The 19,559-nt window shown below is 53.4% G+C and overlaps 3 protein-coding genes across 3 annotated transcripts; 1 reads left to right on the top strand and 2 right to left on the bottom strand.

Moving 5' to 3' along the window:
• Nucleotides 1-1,489: 1,489 nt before the first annotated feature.
• Nucleotides 1,490-2,734, bottom strand: K437DRAFT_146658 (uncharacterized protein). The gene has a single exon (XM_013387056.1). The coding sequence runs from the start codon at nucleotides 2,580-2,582 to the stop codon at nucleotides 1,584-1,586; it is 999 nt and encodes a 332-aa protein (XP_013242510.1). The 5' UTR covers nucleotides 2,583-2,734; the 3' UTR covers nucleotides 1,490-1,583.
• Nucleotides 2,735-9,313: 6,579 nt separating this feature from the next.
• K437DRAFT_257380 (uncharacterized protein) lies at nucleotides 9,314-10,383 on the bottom strand. Its single transcript, XM_013387057.1, has one exon. It carries the CDS (start codon nucleotides 9,910-9,912, stop codon nucleotides 9,385-9,387), a length of 528 nt encoding a protein of 175 aa, XP_013242511.1. The 5' UTR covers nucleotides 9,913-10,383; the 3' UTR covers nucleotides 9,314-9,384.
• A 4,647-nt stretch (nucleotides 10,384-15,030) lies between these two features.
• K437DRAFT_257384 (uncharacterized protein) lies at nucleotides 15,031-19,559 on the top strand (the record flags this gene model as incomplete). The annotated part of the gene is made up of 3 exons (XM_013387058.1): nucleotides 15,031-15,854; nucleotides 15,920-18,922; nucleotides 19,008-19,559. Coding segments are annotated over exons 1-3 (4,297 nt in total), but the record flags the coding sequence as incomplete, so codon positions are not given.

A 19,559-nucleotide genomic window follows, 5' to 3' on the forward strand; every position in this document is an offset into this window, starting at 1 on the left:
GATGCTGCGCTCGGGTCCTACAACTACCGCTCGCCAAGATCTCAACCGAAACCTGTGAGACTAGTCGTCCCGCTTGCAACCACTGCTTACCTTCCGGAGCTCATTTTCGATTCGGCGCTTCAGCGTGGGATCTCGCGCCATGTGGTCCACCAGTGGGCTGGGTAGCGGAGCCGGTGCGGGAAGTATGCTGGCTGCCGAACTGACCGAGCGAACCGACGAATGCTGCACGTCCGGATAGTCCATCATAAAATCCAGTGCAGCCTGCGCCAGCCCACGATGACTGTGCACAATGTGGTACGCAAGACCGCCTCGTTGTCGGAACCGTTTGCGGCAGGGCACGCTCGCTACGTCTTCAGCCGAAAAGCCCGCAGTGATCACTGCTGCTTCTACAGGCGACTGGCGTTGCGGTGAAGGCTGACTCCCAGGCATTCTGGATGCCGAGCTGCCTTGCACGCCGATCCCTTGAAGGTGCAAAGGTGACGACTGCGAGCCTTGTTGTCCACTACCGTCGCCGAAATTCGAATAGCCAGCGCCAGCGGCAAAATTCTGCGCTTGCATGAGCCAGCCGGATGATGCGCCCAGTCGTGTGTAATTGACCATGTTCGGGGCTAGAGATGATGGGCCAGCTGACGGCTCTACTGACTTAGAAGAGCCAGATGGGCCAGCTAAAGCACCGTGAGACGGCGAGTTCACCGAGGTGACGATAGACGGACTTGAAGGCGCTTTAAGACCGGTCGCTTCTTCTGTAAAGGGACAGATCCAGGGTTGCTCTGCTTCCAATTTCCTGACGTGCTCGCGCTGCGATTCTACTGCATCCTTGATGTTCGCAACATGCGCTGCAAGAGGAGAGCTGGTATTCGGGTTCCACGGTTGCGACGATGAGCCTGCCAGTGCAGGCGAGAGCTTAGAGGTGGGCGCCACCGTACCACGACCGTGGCTGACGGTTGGGATGGCTGTTCGCCAATGACCGTGCTTTCCTTTGCCTGAGACTTGGATATGGTATTGCAGCCCATTGATACTGCTCCATCCTTTCCCGCATTTAGGTACTCCACAGCAGAACAGCTTGGGTAAAGAAGGATCGACGACCGGTGCCTTTCCCTTTTCGCCGTCCGAAGTGACACTCTTGACCGACGTCGAGTCGTGCTTCTGCCCCTTGTGCATTTCCAGCAAGCGGGGGTGAGCTCCCCGCAGATGATCCGATAGCGCCCCAGCACTTGGAAACATGGGCAACGGTACTTCTTCCACGGGCGGACGCTGCCAGCCGGCAGCGAGGAGTGCGTTCGCTAGCTCGATCGTCTCTGGTTCGTCCGGTGCCACAATTTCCTTCCAGCGGATCTTGCATTCCGGTACGCCGCATGCGTATGGCCTCACATTCGGATCGTCCGAAACCGCCATGGCAGTCCGCGAGAGTGTCCTTTCACGGCGTGAACGTCCACGCCCGCGGCCTCGCCCTGCTTCTCTGCTCGACCCTACAAACTGTTCGTTCCCGGGCCCGGCTGCATGCGGCTCTGGCGATGCGTTGAGGTCGTGACCGTTGCTCGAAGAACTCAGCACTGCACATGGGGAGAGTGAGGTAGACGCATTCAGCTTGTGCCCGTGGAGAGGAAGGACTGGAAAAAAGCGCGCAACTCACAGACTCCAATCTGCATCGGACGAGTCGAAGACGTGTCGTCGTTGATGCCAGCACCGACCATGGATCCTGGCATGTGACCATGATGTAATCGGTTGTTCAAGCTGGGCAGTAGCGGTCGTCCAAGCGTGAGAAGATTGGAAGACGTCGAGGATGACAAGGTCGGATTTGTGTCCGAGTATCTGTAAAGGGGTTGAGAGGCAAACAGCCGCTCGGCGTTAAAGTGATGTTGGAAATGGTGCGGTTGGACTTCTCGTTGCAGGTCAGGATGGTGATGAACGGATTCATCGGGGGTGGCGTTATGATTTGGGAGCTCATGATATTGCGACGGTTGTATAGAATAATGGATGTATGCAGGCTGTCGCAACTGCGAGTTGTGCGACCCTGTTGGATCTGAATGCGGCAGATTTGGGTGAGCTGACTGGTATGGCAAACCTTGGCCATGGACAGGTTGCAGCGAAATGTTTGGCTGTTGCGTCCCGCTCGCAGCGTCTGCGTAGCCCATAGGATAGTGCACTGTTTCTGGTGATGAAGTCACGGTTCCATGATGATGATTATACGCAGAATGTTGCGGAGGAAGCTGCTGGTGCTGTCGCAAAAACGGAGCCTGGTGCGTCGGCGCGTATGCTGAATCTTGTCTTCCGCTTTGCTGCTGGCCGGCATGGACCGAAGGCTGCAAGACATGAGGTGATTGTTGTTCCTGTTGCTGGAGGTGCTGGGGTTGGGGTTGCTGTTGCTGTTGCTGTTGCTGATGCGATGATGGATGATGAGCGTAGTACAGCGAAGTAGTGGATGCTGTTGGCGCACCATGATTAAGAGGGGTCATGGGCGACGGAGCTTGACCAAACGAGCGATGCTGCTGCTGCGACGCGCCACATTCCTGCTGATAATACTCATCCTCGCGTTTTGGTCGCAAAGCTGGCGAGCTCTGCCATGGCGATTGATTCGACATGGGGATCTATTATTATGGTGCGCGAAGGCGGAGGATTGAAACGCGGCGAGGAGCTTGCAACTAATTCTCTGTCGGTGCAGAGAACTGCAGCTCTTGCATTCAGTGCAAGCGTTTGTTCTTGTGTCACACGCTTTGAGATGATAATCGTCGCAGCCCCAGTCCAGCGACTCGATCCGTAGATTGCAACAGCGTCGCGTTCTCATCCCCGATACATCCTTCTTGGTGTAATGGATGCGTTCAGAAGTAAAGAGGTGCGTCCTACCCGCCTTCTGACAACCTCCAAAGGACGTATGGGGCTACGACGCTACGCGCGTGGGAAAAGCCAGATGATATGGCTCCGACCTTCTCTCCTCTGGCTCGAGCGGAGCTTTTGCTTAGACTGGCTCTCGTTTGTCTCTCGCGTGCGCAGATCCCTGTCTGGGTACGTGTCCAACTTTGCCTCTCGTGACCGCCGCAGTATTCGTTCGGTACTCTTTCGGCGCTGCGGAGCGCTGAGCGCCTGAGCAAGTGGACGATAAGAACAAAGTTGGTTTGAAGCACAGCACGTCGAAGCCTGTCTTGGTACGATGGCAAGGATAGCACGACATTCAGTCATTTACACTATGGCAACTCCTTCTGCCAGGAGAAAGGCCCACTCTCTTGCTAATCTGCTGGACGGCCGGTCGATGACCTCTGCGCTTTTGGGCTCTGGCCGATCGCCCTGATGAGATATTTGTGGCTCAAGGTCGAGAAGAGCGGCGCTGCTGTGACAGACGGGCGGACCGAGAGGCAAGAGCGTGCAAGAGCCACAGCTTACGGCAGATCACGGCTTCATACAAGGTCTGGTGTGTTCCGTGGTGGAACTACACCGCGGCGGGCTGTTAGAGGCTTTCTCTTCTGCAAAGGGGACGAGTGCAGAACAGACGGTGCGCCCTCGTGCTCTCGCTCTACTCTCTCTGCCTCTGCCTGTGTACTATATGCGTGTTCACGCTGATGAGATACATACAAACGCAGCTGATGCGCAGCTTACACGGTCGTAAAATCTCTCGTCTTGCAACACAGCGACTTTGTGAGCAATTCGTGGAATCCGTGCGCGGATCCGCTTTGTCAAGCGATCCGGAGCTTTTCACTCATTCTCTTCGGTGTGCCGGCCGCCTGCGGCGCAACAAACGGCAAATTGGGCTGGGGGGGATGTTGGGGACTGGAGAGATTCTGTGCATCCAAACCCAAAAGCACCAACGCAGTGTGCTGCCCTGGAAAAGCCTCATGAAAGTCGAAACTACTGGAAACCCGAAAATTTACATGAAGTATTTCCCTCTTCCAGTGGCGTCGGTTGTTGAGTTTATACCATAATAAATTGTTGCTTCGTAACTTTTGACAAGAGCTTCGAGCCCATTCCGCTCCACTTTTAAGCACAAAGCATCCACTTGCCACAAGATGCCGCCGTCTTAATGAATGTCCATCCTTCCTGAGTTCAACTATACAGCATAGAAGCATGTTCCTTCCACATTGTATGCCGTAGGGACGGCGCCCAGGAACCTCAGCTCGATCTCAATCATCATTCGAGGCGCCACATTTTCCTATTCATTGAATACACACTTTTCTGGATGCTCTTTGATCGCCTGCCTCCTCGTATGCCAGAAAATGAGCAAGGACCGTGTAATGACTGACAGGTCTGGACGAGCAACCATGTATTGCCATGCTGCCATACAGGAACTTCAGCACAATCCAAAAGACAAACGTAAAAGGCACAAGAGTGCAACAACAGGTCGACAAAGAATCTACGTTTCCGCTTCCTCAATGCGCGAGCTGGGCGCCTACAGTCCCGTAATGAGAACAATATACAAGCTACAATCACGGCGCAGCCTGGCGCCCTCAAGGTACCACCAGAAGGCCTCGCACCTTCCACAATACTGGAGAAGATTCGGACAATGTCGAAGAATTTTTGCAGGAGCTTGGCAATGAGAATGCCGCATATGTGTTTTCTGTTGATGTCTCGCCGATTAACTTTATATAGCAGCAAGATGCCAATCAAACGACGCTCATCGACAGTTCGAAGACGCTGATAAACAGAAAAACAATGCTAATCAATATGGTGAGGCAGCAGCAAGAGCATGAACAAGCACATGCATGGTGCCAGCCAGAACTCCAGATTCTCGATGAGTTCCAGCGCGCTAGTAGAATAGGGACGGCGAGCTCTTGAAGGGCATACGGAAAAATGCATAGGCTTGCGGACAATCCAGTGAATGGCCTACAATCACACCTGCTGCTGCGCCCGAGCATGTCCGTACGAGATAGCTTGATGCAAGTAGTTGGGTGAATGCCTTACGCATCTTTGCGCAAGAGCTGCAGGCATCGGAGTCGTGCAACTATCCCATCGTTCGTCGACCTTTCAATCAAAAATCGCCTCTTTCCGCCGTTGCAAAGCATGGCTTGGTGGCGATATCACAAACCCCTGGGGATAACTCCTTTAGCACGAAGTACTTATTTCAGAGAGACGCAACGGCACCGCGGTCGGCACCATCAGCATGCTCATCGTGGACACCTTCCAATTTCGTCTAGAATACGGTACCCCAGAACACCCGGAAGATTGCGGATATTGCGAGCAGATCGGCGGGCAGACCCATATGTCACCAAAGCTCACCCTTGGGCAGGCAGTTCAGGATCTCCAGACCATAGAGTACCGGAAGTAGAGGGATGAAAGATGAGTCACTTTCTGAACAGAGACTGCAGTAAATTCATTGGGGACTAGATGCAGTGAGGGAATGCAAAGATATGCATGTGACTGCTATTTATGCGTTGCAAGAAGGGCGTTGCACACACAAGAAGATGAAAGCTGAACCCGAACTATGTTTACTACACTTGCTGCTGCGGGCGAATGCTGCCATGGCCACTCCTGGTGACACCGACGTTCGACCGGTGACATCATATACCATGGTCGGCGCACGAACCTGATGTATCGCTGGCCTTCAGTCCTTCAGCGACGCATGACATGACGGATCAACTGACACCAAGACTCCTTAGAATTGAGCCAGTTGGACTCAGGATGTTAAATCACCGTGGAACGGGCTGGAAACCCGAATGGCAAGACATGCTTGAAATGCATATGAATGGTACTGATTCTCACTCCGTCTCTTTGCGCAAGCATATGCCCCACCACTGAGCACAAGCGCAAAGACTTTAACGGTGATGTTGTAAGTGACGCTGAGAGACGGCGTAGGGGTTCAGACTGTAGAGCTTTTGTCTCGCTGCATGGCTAGCAACAATTCGTAACATCCGGCGGGGAAGTGGTTCTAAAGCCCAGATACATCATTGTAAAGCTTACTGGTCACTGTTAATGGTAGACCTTGTCAGCCAAATGACGATCTACTTTGACCCTATGCACGAAGTTCCCCTGAGACGATGTTGGAGACGGTGGAGGTGGTACGAGAGGGGGGACTATTGAGTGCAAAGCGATGAAGTACCAATATTCGATTGGCTATTTTGGACTTTGAAACTTGGGCATGATTGTGCAAGGCAACTTTATGCGTGGAATTGATGGATGATTTGTGGTATAGGAAAGCATATGGTGACGAGAAGGGTCGGCGCCTATAGTCCTTCAAGGCAGAGGACCATGAATTGGATGAGGCTAAAATTCTTGCTGTGGATCAAAAGCTTACCTGAATAAATGGTGCATGTAGTTAGCACTGCGAATCATGTGCGAGCATTCAGACTTGGACAAAACAGAGAACCGTCAGCTGTCGTGCCTTGAACGGCAGCAATTATGCCCCTCATGCTTCCTTGCGAGCGCCAGGTCCACCTGAAGCGTTGGCCGCGTTTGTAGATTTCAAGTGTGACCTGCACAGTAACCGCAGAAGACCATAATCGCATTGCATATGCTGGAGATGATAGATGCATTGTGCAAGAGCATGGATTGAGAGGACATGACGAAGTGAAGCAACTTTGTCAAGCTGATGCTTGTTCCTTCTTGCAGTGGAGCGGAGCAGGCTCGAAGCCTTTATGAAGGGACGACGCAACACCTTATGGTACAAAAATCAATAACCAGCTGCGTCCACATATGTATAGACAGACCTACGCGTATCCCCACAGGCAATAGTAGGCAATCTCCACAGGCCATCCCCTGGTTCATCTGAATTGAATTTGGTGGTTTCCTCGGCCAGCAAAAGCAACAAAAGCCTGCGTTAGGGCCGGCAGAGCCAAGCAGATGAAGCGGAGGTGTGCTGATCTGCTAGAGAATAAACCGGCTGCCGGAAGGGGGTTGGGTTTATATACATAAGGAACATACGAACTACGATACCCATTGCCGCTGTAAGTATGACATCGTATGGCACCCGTGTTGGAGATTGCTGGAAATGGAGACATTACGCGATGATCCCTTGATTTTGTGGGCCCATTATCTGCTATCCGTGCTTACTGCTGGTAGGGGTCGCTGGGGAACCTGTACATTCGAATTGAGGCTATTTTTGCAGGATGCGCTGCCGCGCGGCGCGCTGCAGCCTGCTGGGTAAGTGTAAGAGCAAGGGGAGCGAGAAGGTCTCAACCCTTTGCACATAGCTGTTGAAGCTACATGTCGCGGCCACTCGCATTTGGACTGTACAACAACATGTATATTACGGAGACCATTGAAATATACATACCACTAACTTCGTACATACATACACGCATGTGCAGTGCATGTGCCTCGTTGCCTATGCCATATATGTCCACACATAATAGTATCGAATATGAATTATCAGGCTCCTGTATTTGGAGGCGACAAAATTGAGTAGTTATACACTGTTTTCAAGTACTATTACAGCGTGCTTAAAAAAGGAAAAGAAATGACATCAGGAAATGTTTTTTCTAGTTCCCCGCCAGCGGGTTCCAATAGTGTTCCAACTGCCACCAAAACGGAACTGACTTTTTATCCTCGTACAAACCCAACCAGAAGAATATTTGTACGTAAGCAAGCACACAGAGCTCCAGTGATCTATGGGCCAATTCTAATTTGCATGCGACTCCTCATTCCATCAAATGCTGATATGCCAAATCTTTTTCCTCTCCATATTGCGTTGCAATATCCATCATAATGAGATCCAAGCCCAACTTCCGTTGAGTCAGAGTCATTTGGAGTTCGGAAGGACGGTATGGTCTCGTTTCGTTGATAATATTGATGCGCTTTCGCAGTTTAGTTTTACATGTTCACATATATGATGAGCACAGACCTCCATACCTTGATACTGTACAGGCTAGCACAGTGCACACTGCACAGTCATAATGGTATATACAAACAAAGTACTTGCAATTTACGGATATTACATGAAGCAATTTGGCTTTTCTGGACACTTCAAACATGTTCCGATATACCAGTATTTATGTCGGTCATTATTGTGAGCTACGTAACCACTTGTCAATACAAGTTGCATGTGCGTACGTATATGCCGACATATTCATGAGATATTCCACTGAACACTATGTATGATTTGCTCGGATTACACGACTTTATATGTACACATGCGTGACTTCATTTTCCGATCAAAATTGAAACAAGCGCCAAAAACCCGGTTGATGAAGCCCCACCGGAGCCCAACAGTCTGCTGCAGCGGCAACAAAGCCTCCTCTGCCTTCAATTTGCAACTCAGAATGATCTCTTGCACATGGATATTATGTCTCGTACATAATCAAATACGAGTACATCGCACTATGTATTTCCGTCCTAGCGATAGCAATTGGCAAGCAAGCAGTGGCCGAAGGCAATACTCGCCCCCAAAGTGTCGTGCCGCTAAAACGGAGAATCGCGTTCCTTGGACTTTTTGTTCTCAGGACTCGACGCAACTTAACCTTGTTACATTTGGCTTGGCCTTTCTTCGGGCCAGGGTAGGTAGGTGGTCGCAAGGCTCGTCAGCAGGCTAGAGCCTGCTCCAGAACAAGTTTGGCCATTGCTCGAATGATCGTATGCGGTGTTACTGGTGCCTCGACAATCACCGTCTTTGAAGCGGTGTCACGCACTTGGCAGGACCTACGGTGGCACTGCAGAGGCCGAACGGCCAAGGACTATCTGGGATGCCGCCTAGCAACACTACGATGTGTATTGCGTCAAAACCCCAACAGAGCAAAACGCTTCAGGGACCAATGAAGCTGGACCTCGGTCCAAGTTGTACTCTGGATCCTGGTCACTGCTGGACGACAAAGCTGGAACTTCTGGAAAGGCCACGCGGTTCGGGCGCAATCCACTTTCACATACCACATCGCAACGGAAAGCTATTATGTAGACCTGGAGGCACAGGCACACCCCCTGCCAACGAGAGTGTGAGGGCGAATCCGCGTCATGGCGATTGGCGTCAGACCCATCACATTCCGGCAGGCGATAGAGGCTACTATGTATCACGACTGCAGTTTGCATGCGGGGCTGATCCAAGGCTGATCGCTGATCATCGAGCATGTGGTCTTGAGTAATAAGTAATGATTGAATTGTAGCCAGGTGGCGTCTGCTTTACAATATTATTAATTCTTCTTGAAGGAGGCGATGAACCGCTAGAGGAAATTGGGCAGCGCTTTATTGAACAGAACTGAGAGTGGCCGCTAGCCGGTATTGTGATGTTCCATTTTAGTGTCGAATCAATGAGTATTGAGTATTGATGAAAAAGAACGAGGGTCTAAGATGGTAGTCAGTGGGAGAAGGCTTAGCAATTTTCAGTATCTTGATGCTGGCTGCCGTCCTGAAGGTATGTAACGCCTTGCAGTTTACTTGCAGCGCCGTCGCCATGTATAAACCTTAGCGCCACGAGCCGTAGGCGATAGCGAGGTAGAACAGTATCACGAGCCACAGCGGCAACGCGGTGTGTCAATGGGGCATGCAATCTGCTCCTTGGACATGCACAGCATCTGTGCGACCCTCATCTCGCCGACCATGGTTGCTGCCTGCCGACATGCAAATTGCGCCTCGTAGTCCGACTTCGAGTTGGATAGCGGGTGAGCAGCCCCGCCAAGTATTCACGACCAGAAAAGGAACAGGGAGTGCTGGACAGAGATTAGGACAGGGTGTATCGCATTTTATGCAGCGACGAGGTGGGTTGCCGTTGCGATGCGCGTGCCATTGAGCTCGCGGGAATCTCTTCAGCGGGGCGAACAGAGAGCCTGAGCCTAGTGACACCCGCCGTACAATGCTTTCCACTTGAAATGACGAGATAAATGCTTGACAAATCACGGACTGTTGGGTCCCAGTACCAAAAAGCCAAAGAAATCGGGATTGACGTTCCAAATAATCCACAGGGGAAAATGGGGGGCGGGTAGCATAGGAATTTCTCGGAACCGGACCGATTTCTCTGTTGGTTGATAACTGCTGTACAATCGACCAGACGCCCGACATCATTCGTTGGCACTATCATCAGTGAGTGTGGTCGGGGAGCGATTCAAAGCCTGTAAGCGCCCCCTCGAAATCGGCTTGGCAGTTAACAATACGGTCAAGCAGAGTCGAAAAGGTGAACCTGGGCGCCTATTCTTTCCAAATGGTCAGGCATGCAAATCGGTCAGCAGCCCTGGAGTCATACGCGACCTTCGTATCCAAAACTACTTGGATAGCACTCCAAAGGATGCTGCGGCACATGCATTCGCCTCACGGCGCAAGCGTCGCCACAGCTGAGAGCACGGCTGTTATCAAATTTATTGGAGACAATAAGCTGATCCCACTAGTCGAGTCCTCCTTGGCTTTCCTTAGATCGATCAAGCCGCCGCGCGCGAAATCTTCGCATTGGCTTTTGCTGTTCCTTGCTGCTGATGTGCGCATTGAAGCACGACAGACGGCCGGGTAGCTGAAAGCTGAGTGCTCATCAAATACTCATCCATTGCGAACAGGCCAACAACAGTGGCAGCGTTCCAACGTGAGCAGTCAGTAGCACTTATCAGTAGTCGAGAGCATTGACTCCATTTTGTGGGGGACGAATAGGAGCGTCTGTGTGTAGCGAGCCGCGAGCAGTGAGGACTGATCAGTATCCAAGTGAAGGCGATGAGCGCCAAACTTCAAGACACAAGATCTGAAGCTGATCGCAAGAGGCTGTCGATTTGCCGAGAATGTTCTAATAATCGTCCAATGCGATGAATGCTGGTGAGGGCTACGTTAGTAACGATCAGATTGATCGGGTATAACATCACGCAGGCGCGAATTGCCGATCAGGGCGGTGGCCATGCAGAGTCAGGCACGCCATGGAGGTGAAAGCGGCACTCCTTATAATTTGGTCAAAGTTGATCATGGCTTGAATGGCTCGACTTGTCTCGCGTAAGTTGAAAGATCCAGAACACGCTCTATTTGTTTGTTGAAACGGCTCCGAACTTTGGTTTGACCGATCTCTTGCGTTCCATTGTCTTCGATCTGCAGGGCAGGCAAACGCTCGCGGACTGTGGAAACCTGTGAGCACTTTTGAAACTCCATCCATCGCTTGTGCGCAACGCAGTTCTGTCCTTTCCGTGCTTCCCAGCATCAGCCGTTGGCGCGGGGTAAGTGCGACCCTGTGCCACCCGCTACAGCTTGCGTCTTGGGACCTGCGAAATTTGAGGGCAAGGGCAGAGAGGAAAAACCCCCGACTTCCGAGCCGCCGACTGCTGAGACTGCGCCAACCTTAGAGGCGCAATCAAAAGTGTGGGTGGTTGGTGGGAGCCGGAGGTGGGAACACTGGGAACCGGAAGGGTCGCGCGAGGGCTGGCGTTGGACTGGGCCAGTACTAAGCCGGGCCGCTAAGAGACTGCCGTGGGGTATTCTTGCTGGACTCAGTCCTATGGCCGCCTCCGTAAGGCCTCTGCGCCTCTGCCTGCCTCTGCTTAAAATGGACGGGACCCGGAGCCGCAGGCAAAGAAAACGCGATGGACACTGCTGACGACCGACAGCGATCTGCAAAAGTCTGTGGAGAGCCCGGGAAGAGCGGACCAGAGATCTTGAGACGCGTTATGCGGTAACGGCTTACGAGGCGGCGACGGCCGAGAAGAGCAAACAGTCATCGCAGAGCGCACGAGCAAGGACTGTGGAAAGATTCCCCCGTCAAAAGGTGGACGAGTGCCTCAGTGAGTGACTGATGGCATGCCGTAGAGAACATCTTGATGACTTACCGGCATTGCAGCAGTCAGTAACTCGAGTACTCAACTTGAAGGTCTGCCTTAGTCTGCAAGCATCTCTCCCATTGTCGCCCAACTAGGTAGGCTACACTTCTTCACCTCTCATCAATTACGTATTCGACTCGCTTCGGCGAACTTGGAACTGGAATGGTCGCATGGTACGTTGACACGTGCCTCGATTCTCCGAACGTTCGTCGGCACAGTAAGGCATCTACGCTGGCGACCAGCTTGCGGATACGCGAGGTGCTCGCCACGATGGCCGCCTCTGTTTCGCTCTGTCGAATGTCGAAAGTCTGTGTCAACGCGACGAAAAGGAAGACGCTGCATGACAACTGTGCAACTGCTCTTAGCGAGCATGTCTGCCAGACGTCCTGCTCAGCAAAGCACTGACGGCTTTGAGCGACTCGAGCATTTTTCAGAACGCTGCCGCTCGGCAACAATCCATTGCCACTGCCGACTGTGGTTGAGGTCAAACAGAGAAGACTGAGCTAGTCCATGCTGCCACGTCGCTATGTTTCCGACTGCGTCCTCGAAGGACCAACCACCCAAGTGTCAGAGCTTTGCATCATCGAGGCATTGATGGAGCGGGTGTCGTCTGGAGCTTGGCATGACTGCGACCGACAGTTGACAAGTTCTTGAAGGATGCTGACCACAGAGTTACAAGGAGTAACTGCAACTTAACGATTCATCATCTTCGTCAGTGGAGGATACGCAGGAGCTTTGGGAGCCGTCAACGCCTCTGCAATGTTGCACTTGTTTTGCTCTACTCCATCACTCACTTCGCTTTGCATCGTGGAGCATATAGCATAGCGTGTGGAGACCTAGGCTGCGTATTAAGCCGAGCCCAATCGGCCAAACATCTCATCCTCGACACCCCGTGATGGATCAAGGAGGCGACACACCTTTGGCTCGTCGCCCCTTCGTGCAGCTGCATCGACCAGTCATGAAGACGGAGCGATGTCAAGGTTGGACGCTGAATTTGCAAGGCTCACCTTGGGTTCATCGGCACCTTGCCGACGGGGTTTATCTGACTTGCATTGAAAAGGGGGTTGCTCTTCTTTTTTGCAACAGTCAACGCAGTCCGATTTGGTTGGAGAGAATCGCATTCTTTCTTGTCCCGATCTGATAGGTTGATCCTTGATGTATGCTTGGGGATTGATGCTTGATGCACTGATGTTTGCTGATGGACGCTGTGATGGTTACAGTCGACATTGACCACAGCTGACAGTCTGACACAGTAGTGATAGCCGCTGGTCGTATCGATCTACTGCTCTCCAGTCGACATGGATAAATCCCATGCAGCCTGCAGCCTGCTTGGAACTTTGGGATTGGGGCTTGGATTGTGTCTGAAATTGCAGCAGTCAACACAGTCCGCTTCGTGCGTTGTGTGAGCAGATACCAGCCTGTGCCAGCTGAAGTCAAGTACTGGAGCGGGCCGCTAGAGTACGTTGCTGCCTGATGCGACCCTGGAGGACATCGTCTTCCCTGCTGCGAGTTTCACCTTTGCAAGCCGATGTCGAAACAATCCAACGAAGAGCGAAAAGAGTGCTGATCCGCTGATCGCGGCAGCGAGCGCGGCTTACCATCTGACCCTGACCGCCCGAACACTGACAGAGAGAGCGAGAAAGAGCTCCGCGAGACCGCGGCATGACAAAGCCTTGCGTCTGGCGCCCGGCAGGACATGGCAAGACCGGCAGCATATGCAGCGCTTTGAAAACTGCAATACAAGAACGCGGGAGACTCGTCGGAATCTCGCGAATATCCATGCCAATTTCGTGCAAACTGGAGACTGGCGGCTGGTTGCGGCTGGAACTGGGTGCGGTTGGAGTCGGGACGCGTTGTGATGGTGGAAAAGTGACAATCCTTCTGAAAAACTCGACGTCAGGGTGCAGCTGGGTATTTCAGCAGTTAGGTGTTGACGGCTGCGACAAATCTGGGGTGCGGCCAGGGGCGGCCGGCTGCGAAACGGGAACCCCAAGAAGCAAACTACCTTCGACTTACTTCATCGCACAATGTTTGTACTGGTATAGACTGGTACAGACGGCAGACCTTCCAACAGTCGGCGAGACTTGATGAGCGCTTCAAAGCATGCTTCGTACGACATGTGCAGGTCATCAAAGAGCTTAGTCGAAACGACGAAAACTATCCGATGTCTCGCTTCGTTGGAGACCATGAGAGTGGATACTCCGTTCAGGATCTCCATTCTGCAAATACTAGGGACAATGGAAGCGCATACATGCATTTTATGTGCTTGCAAATCCTTGCTTTGGCTGAGTGAGCACATTTGCAGAGTGGCCAACCCGAGCGAAACTTGCACGACAAGAAACAGAGGTATCGGACGTGAAAGAAAGACCTCACATCTCACATCCCATGCTGATCATTTGCGAGCAACGATCAACGCGTGTCCAAGCACGACCCTGCTAGCTGATGCACTTCTCTTGTAACCGACCCCGATCCCCAGTAATCTTTGACGAGAGAGAACCGTGGGCATGGCTGGAACGTTAAGAAGGCGAGAAGGCTCTTCATCCGACACTCTATTTTGGCTACGTTTGTTTTCGAAGCAGTCAAAGATCAATATGATCTCGGCACCGTCGCGGTGTTACAACAGACGAGAGCGTATCGCGTGCAACCATGAAGCACACTCTCATCCTTGTTCCTCTTGCCAGATTGCTTTTACTCTCACAGATACGGTTCCAAATCATCCGATAATATGCCATGCTTTATATTTCATGCCTTGAAGACTGAAGCTTCTTCTGCCAATGATCATGGTAGTGTGTAACTTTCCATGTCGAACAATCCATGTCCTAAAGCCTGACAATCGGTGGTTGTCCCCAAACTCGAAATTTTGCTCGTGAATACCGCTGCTTGCACTTGCGGTACTAGCCTTTCTTTTAAAGGAACAAAATATGAATCTAGCAGCCGAACATGTTATGTCTAGCGAGGGAAGCAAAACGGTAAAGTTATTCAAGATCCAGTACGGACGCATGACCACGGCCCACGTCTCTCTGCTTGACAACAGCACCGGGCGCCGAAGCGGTCGTTGCCAAGAGCTAGACCCATCCGAATAGCTTTGCGATTGAGAGCGCAATGTGGCAGGTATCACTACTCGCGCAAAAACGGCGAGGATAAACCAAGTGGAAATTTGAATGCTGAACGTGTCAGTGTTGCGGCCTACGTTTTGAGTTTGCAGGTTGAAGGTCTGGTTGTGTTCATGAGCAGAATGCAATAGATGATCCTTGAACGTTGTGCACTCGGGCGTAGGTGTGAGGATTTGATTGGATGTGTGAGCCGCATATGAGCGAGAAAAGGAAGGCTGAAGGCGACTGTGATCGCGCCTGGTTGTCTTCTCCTTTGCGAAAGTCCATCCTTCTTGCCGGTACACACCTGATCATCATCCTTTGTGACCTTATTCGCTCGAGTGAAGCAGGTGGAAAGGCTTCGCTGAGACGAAAACGGCTTGAAGCATCATGAGTGATGCATGGTTGCCGAGGCGGCTGGCCTATGCCCCTTTCGATGTGCTCAACCACGGCGACCCGTCTGTGCCTGACGTGGCCACACATCTGCGACGGATACCGAGCCAGCATCCCGCAGTCGATCAATCTAGCCTCTTCGCCCGCTATCCTGGCCTGCAGACGCTGCATTCCGAGCACGCAGAGCACGCGGCGAGCTGCACGATTGGTGGCTCAAGTGCACATCCTTCTGCATTCTTCTTAGCCAGAGCGATCGAGGACGGAGGCATTCTCGAGCTAAGATGGCTCAAATACATCAGCAACACACAGCACGTACAAGATGACATGCGGTGTGAGCAACCGCTGCACCCATTTGCTGAAGTTCACGTTGGGCTGTCGGCGCCATCGGCGCCTGAGCTCTTTCAGTTCCCAGCGCCGTTGCTTGCGGATATCAGCATCTTCGCGGATGACCGGACACGGACACTGCAGCTCCTCTGTGTAACAGTGACCGGCTATCTGTACCGCTTGACCTTCAAGTCTCCTAATGCATTCCATGCGCGAAGTTTGCATGCAGGATGGGTTACAGAGCATCGCGTTAGTGGCTTAGCCGGCATAGATGAGCAAGGAAGGCTTCTGAATGGAAGGATTGGACAAAAGGCGATCGCGGTCCACCCCGGCATGGTACTAGTCACATGCAACGATGGAACAATCGTCAAGCTCGAGCAAAAGATGGGAGAGTCACACGCTTCCGGGTTTGATGGTGAGTCTACAGCGAATATGTCGATTTACGTTGTGCGCTCACATCGCATTCCGGCGAATGCGCAGGACCATGGCAGGAGACGCTGCTGCAGACGACGTCCTTCGTGCGCAACCTCACGCGTTACTTTAGCAGATCCTCTATCCCAGGAACGTCGCTCTCGGCGTACGGAGGCGATGTGGAAGCCTCTTCGCCGCTCGCTGCACTGAGCATCGCGACGCACGTGAACGACCAACATACGCCCTATGCGTTCGTCATCTGCCGAGATCGCAAGCTGCGTGTCTGGGACCTAGTTGCAGACACCTGCATCCGCACGATGGATCTTCCAGTCGCAGCCTCCTCTTGGGACGGCGGCGACGCAGATCGCACTGACGCGGGAGAAGTGACATCGCGCCAGGGCGAAGCAATTCTTGGCCCGGATGCCAAGCCTTTGATCGAGGTCGTGCTACCCGATGCAGATAACCAGAGTGGTTACGATCTCTATCTGATGGTTCACGTACCGACCAGCGGCGCTTGCGGTAACTTCTTCGTATACTATGGCCTCGAAATCCTTCCAGCCAAGGCAGGAAGCACCTCGAATGCGCTAGGGGACATTGTTCGCATCTGGGACACGCGTTGCGAACCAGATACACGATCCTCTGAGTTCGAATTCCGCGATATTGCTGTTCTCCCCTACGGGACGTCAGGCCTGCGGCTCTGGGCCCTTTGGGACGATACGGGTGGCCCTCTACTTAAGAGTACAATCGTTGTGGAAGACGTGGTGGACGGAGATGCAAGCTATGTCTCCATTGCGGCGAATTCGAGTCCAACAGAATGGTCGACGATTGCGGATTGGCGCCCATACCTGCCGCTACACGGTGCTGCGTTCGAGGCGTCCATCGCTGCAGTCGCTGAATCCAAGGATGACTTGGCGGAATTCTTCCTCGAGCGTATGTTTGAAGCTGGCCGCTTCAGCGAGCGTGCGCTTCAGGCCGCACTCGCAGAATACGAGGGGGGACTGCTTCGCACGCTTGCGGATGTGGACGTACCGCTTGTGCTGTCAGCAGATACGACTTTCGCAACACTAAGGGATCATATGGCTTGCGTTGTGGGGTGCAACTGCTCTCTCGATACTGATCCGTCGGTGGGCAATGCATTAACAGCCCAGTACCTCTCCGCCCTGCGCAGGGAGTGGATGAAAATTCTGGGCTTTGTCGAGCAATTCGAATCAGCAGCGCGCTGGCCGCTTCGACTGATCCGACCAGACGTGTCACAGGTGCGCTCACCGCAACCCACAGCAACGCAAAGTCAGCCACTCATTGCAACACGAGACTATGCAGTCGCCATTGCAGTAGAAGATGCGACATCAGCCCTGCTCCGCATCTCGACTCAGATACACGAAGGCACAGATCCACAGCTGGGTCGGAGAGCTCTGGTCACAGCGAAAGGAGCTGCTGCGGAGCAGGCTTTCCTCATCGGGGATGGGCAATCGTCTGCTGCGACTCGACGCGCCCTATCACAGGGATTTGAAGCGTGTGACGATCATGGCGATGCGATCTTCAGTCTGCTCAGTACAGCACATACCCTTGCTGAGGGCATCCCAGCTGACCGCTTAGAGCTGTTCCGTCGCCAGCTGCTTCTGACTTTCAGCGGCAAGTTAGGAGAGTCTGTAGAAGACGCTGTCGCACGCGTGTGGGAGGCCACTCTGGAGGATATCATGGGGACCGACACATTCCAGTTCCTCTCAGAATCGTGTCTGGATCTCCGAGATGGGCTCAACGAGAATCTGCTCAGATGGTCCGACATGCTGTTGGAAGGCTTCAGGCCTGATAAAGCAGGCGCTGGGGCTAAAGTAGGCGTCAAGACCGACCTGCAGTCAGCCTGGGTAATCGATGATCTCACAGCGTCACTACGCACACGGAGAGCATCGGCAGGCCTTATGGTACTCCTGCTGGCAAGCATGTGGGTGTCAAATGGCCTCCAGAGGAGCGTTCCGTCGCTGCCTATTTTGCTCTCGCGCAGCATGTCCGTCATGCATCTATGCAATGCTCTGCTCGACGTGGCGGATCTCGAAGGAGCGCCTGATGCATGCGCCTTGGTCGACCCGGCTGGCGAGGAGGCAGCAGATCAGGATGCTCTCACACAGCAGTTCTCGAGTATGCAGGTTGCAACGCAAGGCGTCTCTGTGACCGGCCCAGTGACATCGCCTTTGCACTATGCGTGTCAGAATGGGTTACTTTACGGGCGCAGCACGGTCGCAGGAGGCGAGGATGAAGATGAAGAAGCGGAAGAGGTCGATGTGAACCTGACGAGACACGCTATGGCAGCCCTTTCGGCCCTGCTTGCTCCCGTTGTGGAAAGCCCTTCCGGTTGGCTTCCGGCTCTATCACCGCCGTTCTCCCTCTTGGCGTATGGACTTATCCGCGCCGGGTATGCGAAGGCCGCCGAGGCGATCATCACGCAGTTTGCCCCGTGTCCAGCAGGTTCATACATCGAAGGCTGCTTTGCGGTAGCCAAGGGTATGCCAGATGCAGCGATGCAGGCGCTTGACAAGGTCGGCCTCACGCTCAACAGCGCTGATGCTCTCCTGGAAGACGAAAGCGGACTGACCGATATACTTCCGGCTGCTGTCAGCCGCATCGCACCTGGGAGGCACGCCTTGGCCTTGTTCAACCGTCATGCTGGAAACCTTTTCGGCACGATAGGCAGTGTCGAAGGTATTGCACGTTACGGTTCAGCAGCGTTGCAGCACGGGCTCAACCAGGCGCTTGCTTCGGACCCGGTTGCCGTCAGCGAGGTGTGGTTCTCGACCTTCCGTGCCCAGCTGCAGCTGGGCGACTTCCAAGCGGCCTATCGGACAATCATGAGCAGTGCGGATGACAGCTTCAAACGTGACTGCATCCGCAGTCTCGTGACGGCCATATGCGAAGCAGGACATGTTTCGACCTTGCTCAGCTTCAACTTTGCCGGATCGCAGGGCGAGTTGGAGCGCACGCTGAGCTTCAAGGCGCGCAATTCAGACCCATTCGCCATGCCCAACTACTTTAAGATCCTTTACGCGTATCACATGAACCGAGGTGATATGAAGAGCGGTAAGTGCTTTGAGATGAAAAAATGACGTTGCACTGTATCACTGCGATTGCTGACACGCTGCTTGGCCTGCCATGTGTCTCTCAGCGGGAGCAGTCATGTACCAGCAATCCCATCAACTGGCGTCGCTGCAGCGGATGGGCTACCGAGTGGCCGTGCGCGCCCAGGAGGCTGGCTACGAGCAGTTCGAGGACATCGCCTCGGTGCAGGCGCGCAGCTTCCTGGCCGCAATGAATGTACTGAACCTGGTGCACCCACGGGATGCCTGGTTTGCGAACGTGCTGCCGGTCGACGGCAATGGCGCCGACGCCGACGCGCGAGAGCAAGGGGAGCAGCAGGAGTATGGCATCTTTGGCGACATTGCGCGGCAGAAGGCGGCGTTGACGCCGAGCCGGACGACGCACTACATTCCTACGGAGGAATTCACGGAGGGGACCAAGAACATCGAGATTGTCCGGCTGGACGACATCAAGCGCGAGTACCAGCTGCTGCTCGCACGGCTAGAGCTATCGCGCGGCTATGCGGAGCTGGCAGCGCCGCGATCGAAGTTGAGCGCGGCGGACGCGGTTGCGCTGTACCTGCGCAACGACCGGTACGACCAAGCGCTTGCAACAGCGTGCGCACTGGGCGTGGACATGT

Source organism: Tilletiaria anomala (assembly GCF_000711695.1).
Source record: "Tilletiaria anomala UBC 951 chromosome Unknown K437scaffold_58, whole genome shotgun sequence".
Taxonomy (NCBI): domain Eukaryota; kingdom Fungi; phylum Basidiomycota; class Exobasidiomycetes; order Georgefischeriales; family Tilletiariaceae; genus Tilletiaria; species Tilletiaria anomala.